Here is an 11,408-nt window from a genome sequence, read left to right as displayed (position 1 = left end):
CCTGCCGCTCTGGCTCGTTCTGCGCTGTATTTCTTCTCTGTCTATTTACCATGGTCACGTTCTCGCGCCCTCTTTTCCATTCTCGATCGTCTTTGGCCGATTGTTGTATCGACACACACGTGCGCTCGGATGGACTTCAGTTTCTATCGTCCCCTCGATCTTTATCCCCTCCCGCCTGATTGTGAAAGAATGTTATTACTCAGATCGGACCTTCTTTACTAATTTTTGCACAGCTGTTTATCGCCCTTCTTTCCATTCACTAGCTGCTCTTGAATGGATACAACGAAGAACGAGAATTGCTGTTGACCCGCGGACGCCGAGCGACGCGCCAATTTTCATAGAAAGGCGGTGCATCTCCTGTCATGCTCGTAGCTTGACGCGTCTTGCAGATTGCATCTTGCAAGTTCAAAGTGCTCTGCTACTCCAACTCCCGACCTTGACCGCCGTCGACCGTCTTTCCAGCGGAACGACATCACTCAACTCGTCGCGCTAAATCCTCTCGTGCTCACGCCGCACCCACCTCCTTCCCTGTCCCACCGTGTCAGCCAGCATGTCGAGTCGTGCTATGCTTCGATCGGTCTCAGCTCCAGCTGCCGACCTTGCGCCCCCTACCGCAGTAGCCCTCACGTTGCGTTCGAACGCGTTCAAATCGCTCACGACGCGTCGCGACCTCTCCACGAGTTATCGGGCATTCAAAGCAGCATGGACTACTGTCGAACAAATGCAGGTCCTCTCTACCAGTTGCAGAAGAGTGGCAGAACGCGCAGCAGAGGTTCTCAACGCAGTCAGGGACAAACTCGAAGCGGTTGAGACCTCGGAAAGGGATCGAACCAAAGGCACTGTTGTCGTCGAGAGGTCTTACGAGTTTCAAGGGGAAGCGACGATGACGATCTTCAAGATTCAAGCGTGATTTTTTCACCTAAACCTTCCGCTTCGTTGCTTGTTCCTCCCAATTGACACTCTGTTGTTTCCGTAGGGCTATGCTCGACCTGCAAGCGTTCGCTGTTGATCATCTGGCAGTCTCGACCTCTAATCGCTTAGCTTTGCTCGTCGAGGGGCTTCCAAAAACGATTACATCGCTCGACAAACTCTCAGCATCTCTCGCATCCTGCATTTCGACCTATTCGCTCGCAGCGACAATCTCGACAGTGCGCTGGTCAGAAGAAAACGATGCAAACCTCGCGAAAGATCAAATGGCGCTCCATCGACTCTTCCAGCTCAGCATTGTCCTGCGAGGTCCGCTGTACGATCGATTCATCAAGCAAAGAATGGACACTATGCCTCCTCTAGCATCTGAAACTCCAGGTCAACGTCGAATCGCCTTTGTTGAATGGTGCCTCGAGCAGAACCCGACTCTTCGACCCTCCTCGGAGCAACCGCTCGTTTCCGCCACACACGAACCCACCAAGCTACGTGCAGCGGTGCCTCAACAGACCATCGGGCTGGGTTTGCCGAGCAGCATCTCGAGCACACCGCACAGTAATGCGGCTTCGACCGGAATGCGAAGAGCAGCGACCCAACCCGCTGCGTTCACATTCAAAGCCGTCTCTAATACCTCAAAGGTGGAAGCGCCTCGGGACATTGCCATCAACACGGTCGAGTCAGTCGCGAATATGTCCGAGGATGACAAGAAGAGTGTGAAAGCGATTGCTGAACGTACTGCCGATTCCACGGCGCCGGCGGCTTCAATCGTCGATTCTGCCCCTACTCGATCCTCCGTGAACCTTCCGCAAGAAGCAACAATCGATGTCGTCAAGCCCCTCGCCATGCCCGTCATGCTCAGTCTCAAAGGTCAAAGCGACTCGGCGCAAGTGACCGACGCGAAGGACGATGCCGACAACCCCACGTCGCATGCACTCGACCGGAGCGTCTCGTCCACGCAATCGAGCATGGGCATGACGACGAGCAGCTCGATGGATTCAATCTTGTTTGAACCGAGCTTGATCCCGTTTGAAAACGATGAGTCAGTCGAGCTGGACAGTATCGGGACCGAACAGGAGGGGCCAGAATCCGACAGCGAACTTGAACGGTCAGCAGGAGGGGACAGCGCAGCCGCGGAAGCAATCAAAAGGCAGGAGAACAAAAGTCCAGTCCAGGAGCCGGTGACTGTCGAATCGTCCGAGCCACCGTCTGCAGCAGCAGATGGAGAGTTGGAGATGGGATCCGAGCTGACCGCCCTTGGTATCGCGCTCGGTACACCACTTCCCGTCTCTCCTACCTTCGAATCGCCTCCGACTCCCAGAAGCGTCAACACATCGTCGGCACCAATTCCGATTTTGCCACTGAAAGAAAACCTTCCGCCCGTTGATCAGCCAAAGCTGGAATCTAGCACTACCGAGCTTCTTGCGCCTTTCGTACCCACGATCTCTCCTTCCCTTTCACAGTCCCCGCAACTCGTTGTCACTTCTTTCGATGAAGACGTAGCATACGAGCCTGACATCGCTCCCTCTTTGCCACCGAAGCCCCGTGCATATCGCATCCTATCGCTTGACGGTGGAGGACTCGTCGGTGCTATACCGCAACTACTCGCACTCGACAACTACCTCGCGTCTCTCGATACGACGCTCTCGCCTTGTCGCCACTTTGATCTAATCGTCGGCACTTCTTCCTCGGCTCTGCCGGCACTGCTCCTCGGTTCCCTCGGTCTCTCGATTCAAGACACACTCAAGGTCTGTACCCAAGTGTCGAGACAGGCTCTTGGTCTGGACGGCCCATCGAGCTCATCAGCATCTCCAATTCAGGCGAAGCCGAAGCGTGTCGGTCGATGGGCTCGCTTCTTCAGCCGATCGAACCGTACGACCCGGATCCAGGTACCTGATCGATGCGCGTCTCTTGACGCCGCGCTGAAGCAGTACATTTCGAGTGCGATGGCCCCGTTACCTCTCGCCCGAAGTCCTTGTCGGGTTGCCATCCTCGCGTTCAAACGATTCTCCTCGACGTCTCGAGCCGAAGAGTGTTGGCTGACCCCGGAATCGAATCTATCACTCGCCGAAATCGTACAAGCTTCGATTGCCCTCTCCACTGCATCGAGCTCTCCTTATGTCGCGTCCCCGACCTCTCTCAACCCGGCTTCGGCCGCAATCAGCTATGCTCAATCTCTCCAACCTCCGGACACTCATTCGATCGAAGTCGTCTCGCTCTCGATCGGATACTCACTCTCGACGGTTCCGACCGTGGACGCGAAGCGTACTTCGCGAGGTCGCCTCGAAGCCCTGAGACAGATCAAACAGATTGGTGCGGGAAACTCGGCGGCGTCCGAAGCACTTTCCAAACGGCTCGAAAGGAATTCAGATGCAAACGTGACGCTCGTGCGCGTCGATGCCGCGTTTGATGCGAGCGGTTTGAGTCAACGCGACGAGATCGACCTCGTCGACAAATGGGAAACCAGTAGCTTGGGTCACCAAACGACATCGATCAAGCAGAGTAAGTTTGCGATCGTTTTCATCACAGAGGTGAAAGCGCGACGATTTACTGATCGTCCTACTTCTCCTTCTGTTCTTTTGCCAGGATCGGATGCGAGTCAGCAGCTTTCTCCGCCTTCCTCACCTGCCTCATTCAAGTCTCAGCCCTCCATGTCGTCGCCTCGCCAGCAGTCGTCCCCGCGACGTTTCTTCGGGATGCAGTCGACCCAACGATCTGCGTCTGCATACGACGTCTCGCACTCACTTGAAGACACACTCGAAACGATTTCTCCTCCGACCTCGCCCTTCTCGACTCGTTCGGTCCTACTCCATCGCTTCGACGAATACGAAGACGATCTCGAAGTGGAAGATGCGCGACACTTGCGAAGCAGTATTAGTTTGTCCGCACTGCGTTCGAGTACTGCTATTTCAGGACAACCTTACTCGCTCGCGACTCGACAAAGTCTGTCAGATCTGCGGAACCCCTAGTACTCCGGTATCATATCCAGATGTTAGCGTTTTTTCCGTCATTTCTTCTTTTTCCCTTCCCTTCGTTTTCCTTGTTGTTGTCATTATGGTTCTCGATTTCTTCCTTGAAGGTCTAAATTTTGTTCTCCCGCATTCTCTCGCAATACGTCGTTCACTTGCAATAGTCTTGGTTCCAGAAGAGTTTCCTGCTTCAACTTATGTCGAAGGAGCAATGGCACTACTTGCGCAGGGACAGCGTGTCCCGGTACTGCAACGATCAGGATGCAATATCGTTACCAGAAAACTACAGCTCTACACCTACAATCATTCGGTTAGAGAACACCTTTGTAATACAATAGCGGAATTGCTACAATTCTTCCGACAAAAGCTCAGCCCTTACTTGAAGCTGAAGGGGCGAGCATTTCCAAATTTGCGTCATTGACAAGGGCAGGACCCTTGAACACAGTATAGACAGGATAAAGCTCTATCTTTGAAAGACGGCAATGTATGGATTCGGGGTTCTCGGTCTCAGTTCTTGAACCGTTTCGACTTCTGCCTCTGTGGTCACAACTGGCATCGGAGAATCGAAATCGGTGATCCCCACAGAGGACACATCCGAGTCTACTGGAAAAACAGTCTCGACGGTTTCAGCCACGAGATCCTGAGTATTGAGCTCCGAGGATCGGTCAGGAGAGGTGGGAGCGGAATCAGGTATCAAAGGCGCGACCTGAGTCGGTGATACCGATGTTGGACGATCTTGCTCTTCGATCGCTGCTGAAGGACCTTGTGATTCTCTAGCAGAGTCCCGGGGTCGAGGTTCAACAGTCACCGCAGCTTGTGGAGTGAATTGGTCGTGTTCGATATCTCTTACGGCTCGATCGACGAGCCGAATCGTCTCTTCGAGTGCCCAAATCCTGACCTTGCCTCTCCTGACGTCCTGACTCCGACACTCGGGACACTCGGCTCCTGGGTAGACTCCGCGTTGATGCGGGTTCAGTTTCCACGCTTCGACGTGACGTTGTTCCCACTCGGTGAAACAGGTGCGACAGAACGAATGTCCACACAGGAGCGAAGTCGCTTGCGATCGCACGAACGGTTCGTAACAGATCGCACACGAAAGCGTGTCGCGCAATTGACTGAACACGGTGGACAAATTCGAGTAGCGATGTTCGGCATCGGTCGAAGAGAGTGGGTGTGATAGTTGATCTTGACGCAAGAGCGAGAGTTCCTTATGAAATAGCGAACAGGTCAGGGTTCGAACTGATCTCGATCCTCGAAAGTTGCCTGCTCACAGTTTCGACCGAGAGAAGCCGATGATTTTCGGTTTCGAGTGCTTCGATCCTCTTCTCGAGCGCGTCTAGGATCTGTGACCCGATGTCATGCGTGAGGACGTGAACAGTCTCCGTGAGAGAGAGAAGGCACTTGCGCCCTCTTTCATTTGCAGTGCATCTTGCAATTCTCGCACCCGTCCCACTGCGTCCTTCTTGTCCTGAGAAGGGTTCATCGAGTCAGATCAAGTTCAGTTCTGCTTAGTGAATGGGTCAAGGATAAGCTCACGGCAACTGCAGTCTTGTGCGATTGCTCCAGGCGCTCATTCTCCTACGACACGGGGCCAAGGCGGACAGGAATCAGCCATCACACTCTTTCGTGCCGCTCCACAGCATCCCTGTGCCGCCCTCGCGGGAGGTGGGAACCTGCACCGCCACTTTCGGAGCGCGGCCCAGACGAGCATGAGGACGATACTGACTTGTCTTATCGTCAAGAGGTCGTGGACAAGATTCCGGATCAATGCGTCCTTCTCCTACAGACGCGAGACACGGCAAGAAGTCGAGTTAGTCAGCATACGACGAGTATTTGCTGGGGAGACGATCGACAATGCGACTTGCGAGATCCATGGGGGTCGGTTCCGAGGTCGAGGAAGCTGTTGAAGCCACCGAGAAGAGATCCGAAAAGGCCATGCTGAAGAGGAGATCAGAGCGGAGAGTAGAGATCTCCGAGCGAACGGACGTACGCGGTCATCAGGCTGACAGGGGCCAGCGCATTTCGGACATCTCGGATCATCTCTCTCTCGATCTTGTTCTCTCTCTCGCCGTCTCTCTTTGCAGCCTTTTTACAGGCATTGTTACGCTGTATGACGAAGAGGGCACGAGGCTCGTACCGCGGAAGCGCAGGATCGCGTCGCTCGTAATCCAGAGGAGCGCGCTGATGCGCAAGATCTGTCGCAGTTGAGTACAGTGATCAAAAGACGTAATACTTTCAGTAGAGCAGGCGGAGAAGAGCGGCGAGCGAAAGAGACGTTTCATTCAACCCAGCGGCGCGCCAGCGTCTATCACCACCATCTCGCAGAGCTAGAGGCTCCGAACCGCTTGCTGAGTGCCCAGCGCCGAAGACTACTCGGACACGAGAGCGGCGTAGCAGATCGCCGACCGGCACGCTCCTCGTTGTGTGTTGGGTCTCTCGCAAACCGCGCAGACCAGCTAGCCATGCCTGCACCCCGCAAGTCACTGTTCTCATCCCTGGCTTCGACCGAATCGCACCCTCGACTCCCAGATGCGTTGCTCGAATGGACGAGGTTATCCCCGCTCGTCGTCGCGAGTTCACGACACGTCACCGCACTGCCTCATCTCATGGATGGCATTGCCCTTAGTCAAATCCTGATGGAGGTGTCCGTTATATTCTCCCGAATATGCTGTCTACCGTCGTGCTTTCTCGTCCGCTGACGCGCTCGAAATCATGTAGGGATGAGCACCATTTCGCACCGCTCAAACCGGCTCTTTCGAACGAGAAGCCAATGCAGGAGAATTGGGTCCTCCGCTTCAATCATTTGAAACGCCTGTACAAGCTCGCGATCCGATATTTCGAGTCGAGTCTATTCTTTCTTTTCATTTTTCCTGAATTCCAAATCATACTCAAGCCAAATTGTTTGCTTTCAGGGACGTCTTGTCATGCTCGACTACCGAACTTCACACGCCAAACTTGCAAATCGTTGCGAAGAAACAATTGCCGGAAGCGAACGATGAAGTGTGCAAACTCGTTGGACTTGTCCTCGCCCTCGCAGTTCAGGTCCGCATCTCTCCTCGAAGATTGCTTTCACGTTGCTCAACAAGCTGAGAACACAATGACATCCGCAACAGTCGGACAGGAGGCTCGAACAGATCGAACGGATCCAAGCCCTTGACGAATGGGTCCAGAAGGAACTCATGTACTCGATCGAACAAGTGAGTCGACTGATCCCTTGGCACTTATTGAGCGATCGGTCAAAACTCACACTTCAAGAGTGCCCAGGTCATGAGCAAGGTGGAACAGATCCACGATGCCGACCGAGAAAAGACTCTTGATCTCGAGTGAGTTTTGATTTTTTTGTACTTTTCTTTCTTTTGCAAGCTACACCAGCATCCTGACTTTTCTTCTTGGTTCACCGTGTAGTGCTGATTCAGAATTTTACCAAGTCCAATCGGAAAAGTCGAGGTTGGTACACGACAAGGAAGCCCTTCAAGTCATACACGAAGACCTCGTCGAACAGTTCGACGCGCTCAAAGAGCAACATGTATGTTGACTCGTTATTCAAGCCGTCGATTGTCGTTCCTAATGAAAAGATCCGACATGGTCTAGGAAGAAGCGCTCGAACATGCTGCTGCAAGCGAGGCGCGAGCGGTAGCAGCCGAACAGAAGCTCGAAGCGGACAAGAAGGAACGCAACGAGCAGTCGTACAAACTTGAACTCGATCGAATGCGGAACGAATTGTATGTGACAATCCTCTCTCTCACGAGTCGCGAGATCCCGATTCCTTCATTGTAATAATGATTCCGATGTACCAGACACAAACTCGAACATCAGTTGGGAGAATCTCAGGTCGTGGTGGAGAAGCAAGCCAGGTCTCTCGAAGACTTGACGAAACAAGTTGCGTTGCTCTCTGCCCGACAGATAAGCTCCGAATCGAACGCTGACTCTTTCTGAGAAACGCATGCAGGTTGATCAGCTGACACCGCTCGCGCGTGAAGCGACGACTTTGAAGGACCAGATGGACGAGTACAAGCACGCGAGCGACAAGGCGCAGAAATTGCAACACGTTCTGGACAAGTACAAGAAGAAAGTGGAGGACGCAGCGTCACTCAAACAACGCGTTCAAGTAAGGACATTTTCCCCCAGTCCTGCAAAGTTGCTCGAGAACCAAATTTTTCATCTCTCTTTCTCCTGGACATTTGGAAATCCAGACCCTCGAAGAAGAAAACCTCGACCTGCTCGACAAGCATTCAACATTTGAAGACCGGATCGCAAAGGTCGACAACCTCGAACACCTCGTCGAAAAGTACAAAGCTCGCATCGAGACTCTCGAGCGTCAAGAATCAAGTACGATCGAAGATCACCGTCAGCTCGAAGCGCAACACGAACAAGTACGAGCACAGCTGGAAGCGGTTGAAATCGAGAGAACGCAAGAGAGGGAACGGTGTCTAGTCCTCGAGGAACGCATTCGGGAGTTTGAACTCGCAGACAAATCCAATCAGAAGCGCTCGACGGGTCGAGACGAGGACGGAGAACCAGAGGAAGACGAGATGGGAACGGAACTCGAGGACGCGCTCAGAGGCACGACGACGAAGGACCTCAAATTGAAGATCCGCAAACTCGAACGACAACTCAAGGGGCAAGGTCAAGTCGAGCAACTCGAAGCTTCGCTGCACGAGGCGAATAAGAGCAAAGAACGGTACCGACAGGCCAGACTCGACGAAGCGAAGGCCAAGGACAAACTCGAACAGCGGTTGAACGAGATCCTCCGTGGCAGATCCGAACTCGGGGATGGGTGAGAACTCTCTGTTCGTCTCGTCAAGGCCGCCCGACTCATGAGTGATTGCGTCGCGTACCGCGTCACAGGCCTCAAGTCGCAGTCGCTCTGCGCGACCGGTTAGACGAGATCACCCGGCAACTCGAAAGAGCACATTCACAGCTGAACGAGACCGAAGCCCGGTTCGAAGCCCAACAACGTGAATTGTCCATTGCAAAATCCGATCGTAAATTGCCCATTGACACTCTCCATAGTCTGAGCGAAAACTGACTCGCTCTCTGTGTTCAATCTCTTGCGATTGCGTATTCTTTGGAGAGCAGTCGATTTGGTCGACCAGGATCAACTCGAACAACTGCGCGCGCTACGTGCCTCCGTTTCAGTCGACCGGGACAAACTCGCGCTCAGACTCGAACAGGCGCGAGACGCACTCGGGATCGCCGACGAGCAAGCACGGGATCGCAAGTTCGAGATTGAACAGCTGTTGAGAGACAAGGTCGAGTTGCAGACTCGAGGGATTCAGCAAACGGATCAACTGCTCGAACGGGAACGACAACTCGGGTATGGTTCTTTCCCTCCGTTTCCGATAAAAGAGTGCTGGTTTGACGAGGGAATACTTCGTGTAGATCATCGATCGATCCCGAAGATGCGCAAGCGGATCGGACACGATTTGATCACGAGGTCGAAACCCTTCGATCGGAGATCAGAGCGCTTGAAGACAAGCTACAGAAAGCGAAAGCTGCAAGTCGGCAAGACTCTTCTCTTTGTGGAGCGGGATAGGAAGCCTGACTCTCTCGATTGCAATCTCTGCTCTCAGTTTATCAAGTCGCAGGACAAGCTTCTCAAGGCTGAACTATCGGTTAGTCGTCCTTCTGAAAACATTGTAAATCGCGCATTAAGAAGTTGCGCGGCTGATCACGTTCGAGTATTACCGAAACAGGCGGGTTTCGAGGAGACGATCGAAAGTCACGAGGCTCGCATCTCTCAGCTTCAGGAGGATCTGTCTCGTCAACAGGTGAGGAGTACTCAAGAGAACTGGTTTCCGTCCTTGTTCGCGGATTGTCTAACCGAGTTGTGGTCTTTAGGCCATGTTCACGGAACTTGAACTCAATTACCGAAGGGAACACGACTTGATCATGTCTGCCTGGCACGATCACGCGATGCGTCATTTGCGACAACAAGTATTGACTAGTGCGAACGATCGAACGGGAACTGGTGCAAGCAAATCGGGGGAGAGGGAGTACCAACCTCAGAGTTGGATCAAACAACAGCGGCTAAGAGCGAATGGACCTTCTCTCGTATGTCTCTGTCCTTTTCCTCGAATCTTTTACGATCAACTAGTAGCTGACTTCCAGATCGGGTCTGTATTGACCTGGCAGCGACACGGTTGAATTCTGAACATAGAGCCTTTAACTAATTTGTTGGTGTTGATCCCTTGTTGTAAATGAGTCATTCCGCATTTGTTCCTACGGGTTTCGTAACGTAACCTCTTTCGAGATGCGAGAGAGTGACGACAAAATGTTCATAGGAGAATCTCGCTCCAAATTCATTGATTATTACTGTAATATTATTGCTTTTGCTAGACTCGAGCCCCTGTTCTAAATTTTTTCCCGAGAACCACTGAAACCCTCTCTTTGAATCAACTGCGACATGCCATTACCACGCACTGCTCGACCGCGTCCTCGAACACGTCCTCCTACAGTACAATCTGGCGAGCCTGAACCAGAGCGGTCATTGACGTCAGCGTCGACTTCAGCTCCTCTACCACTCCCGCTGCCGTACCCAAAAGACACCTTGGCCGTCAACTCATCAAGTATCAAGTCGTGAGTGTTATCAACGTCAGCTCCGGATGCCACAGAGGACTCAAGGGCAGTTGCAGGCTCGGCAGTAGGAGAAGCAAGTCCTCGACATGGTGATCCATTCGATCGATGCATTCCGACCTGGGTCCAGTACTGCCAATTGATCGACACGAAGAAGGATCCGCGAACGCCTTTGCTCGAGCATTACAACTTCTGGGTCACTCTGTTGAACCGCACGAATGCCAAATACAAGGCCGAACGGATCTATCGCTTGTCTGTGCAAGATCAACAGCTCACTCTACCGCCGACAACGACAAAGACAACGACGGTGGCGAGCAATGGAAAAGAGATAGAGCTTGAGACAGAGTTTGAACCTCTGGATCCATACGAAGATGCGGTTCCAGGAGACATGTCGATCGACTTGTTCATCTTGACCCTCGACGATCGACTGAAACGGATCGCGATTGTCCACCGAAATTCGTTCAAACGACCCGTCGATGTGTACAATCTCCTCGCAAGTCGATTCCCGGGACCTCAACCTCTTCCTTCGTCAAACCGCCGTGGGAAAACTCCTCGTGCTCGACCTTCGATTCCTATACCCTGGCAGAATCACACCGGTCAAGATCCACCGGGACTCGTCAAAGCGATCTTTCAAAAGACCCCGCAAGAGCGAATTGGGGACGCATTGCCTCGAGACGTCATGCGAGATCTGTTCATTCATGGGTTGCCTCCCGCGATGCGGACCGAGGTGGTCAAGAGTGGCTACAACTGGAAAGCGGCGGATGAAATGGTCCCTTTCTTGCAAGACGTTCAGGATCGACAACGTGCAGAGCAAGGATTGGAACCGCTCCGGGGAGAATGAGGGTGCAAGGACATGCGATCGCCATCTTCCGGATACTTCGCTCATCAGAGAGAGTGCCGTATATCAGAGTTGCCTTGACGAACGCTGTACAGAGAGAATTC

The 11,408-nt window shown here is 53.0% G+C and overlaps 3 protein-coding genes across 3 annotated transcripts; 2 read left to right on the top strand and 1 right to left on the bottom strand.

Moving 5' to 3' along the window:
- Nucleotides 1-550: 550 nt before the first annotated feature.
- Nucleotides 551-3,890, top strand: JCM15063_005294 (uncharacterized protein; the record flags this gene model as incomplete). The annotated part of the gene is made up of 3 exons (XM_076681082.1): nt 551-906; nt 977-3,423; nt 3,508-3,890. The coding sequence occupies 3 exons, from the start codon at nt 551-553 to the stop codon at nt 3,888-3,890; spliced, it is 3,186 nt and encodes a 1,061-aa protein (XP_076531782.1).
- Nucleotides 3,891-4,353: 463 nt separating this feature from the next.
- On the bottom strand, nt 4,354-5,827 carry JCM15063_005293 (uncharacterized protein; the record flags this gene model as incomplete). The annotated part of the gene is made up of 6 exons (XM_076681081.1): nt 4,354-5,097; nt 5,162-5,233; nt 5,296-5,358; nt 5,427-5,468; nt 5,617-5,670; nt 5,744-5,827. The coding sequence occupies 6 exons, from the start codon at nt 5,825-5,827 to the stop codon at nt 4,354-4,356; spliced, it is 1,059 nt and encodes a 352-aa protein (XP_076531781.1).
- Nucleotides 5,828-6,352: 525 nt separating this feature from the next.
- JCM15063_005292 (uncharacterized protein) lies at nt 6,353-11,307 on the top strand (the record flags this gene model as incomplete). The annotated part of the gene is made up of 17 exons (XM_076681080.1): nt 6,353-6,534; nt 6,609-6,731; nt 6,803-6,932; nt 7,004-7,087; nt 7,146-7,213; nt 7,296-7,416; nt 7,482-7,612; nt 7,688-7,769; nt 7,840-7,998; nt 8,084-8,667; nt 8,739-8,875; nt 8,970-9,207; nt 9,273-9,327; nt 9,464-9,505; nt 9,587-9,661; nt 9,732-9,944; nt 10,597-11,307. 17 exons carry the CDS (start codon nt 6,353-6,355, stop codon nt 11,305-11,307), a joined length of 3,135 nt encoding a protein of 1,044 aa, XP_076531780.1.
- Nucleotides 11,308-11,408: the final 101 nt, after the last annotated feature.

The sequence above is a fragment of the Sporobolomyces koalae genome (assembly GCF_050403365.1).
Source record: "Sporobolomyces koalae JCM15063 DNA, S_koalae_JCM15063T_v1_ctg54, whole genome shotgun sequence".
In the NCBI taxonomy this organism is placed as follows: Eukaryota; Fungi; Basidiomycota; class Microbotryomycetes; order Sporidiobolales; family Sporidiobolaceae; genus Sporobolomyces; species Sporobolomyces koalae.
The sequence above is the reverse complement of the archived record's forward strand: the minus strand, read 5'-3'. Positions and strand labels throughout refer to the sequence as shown.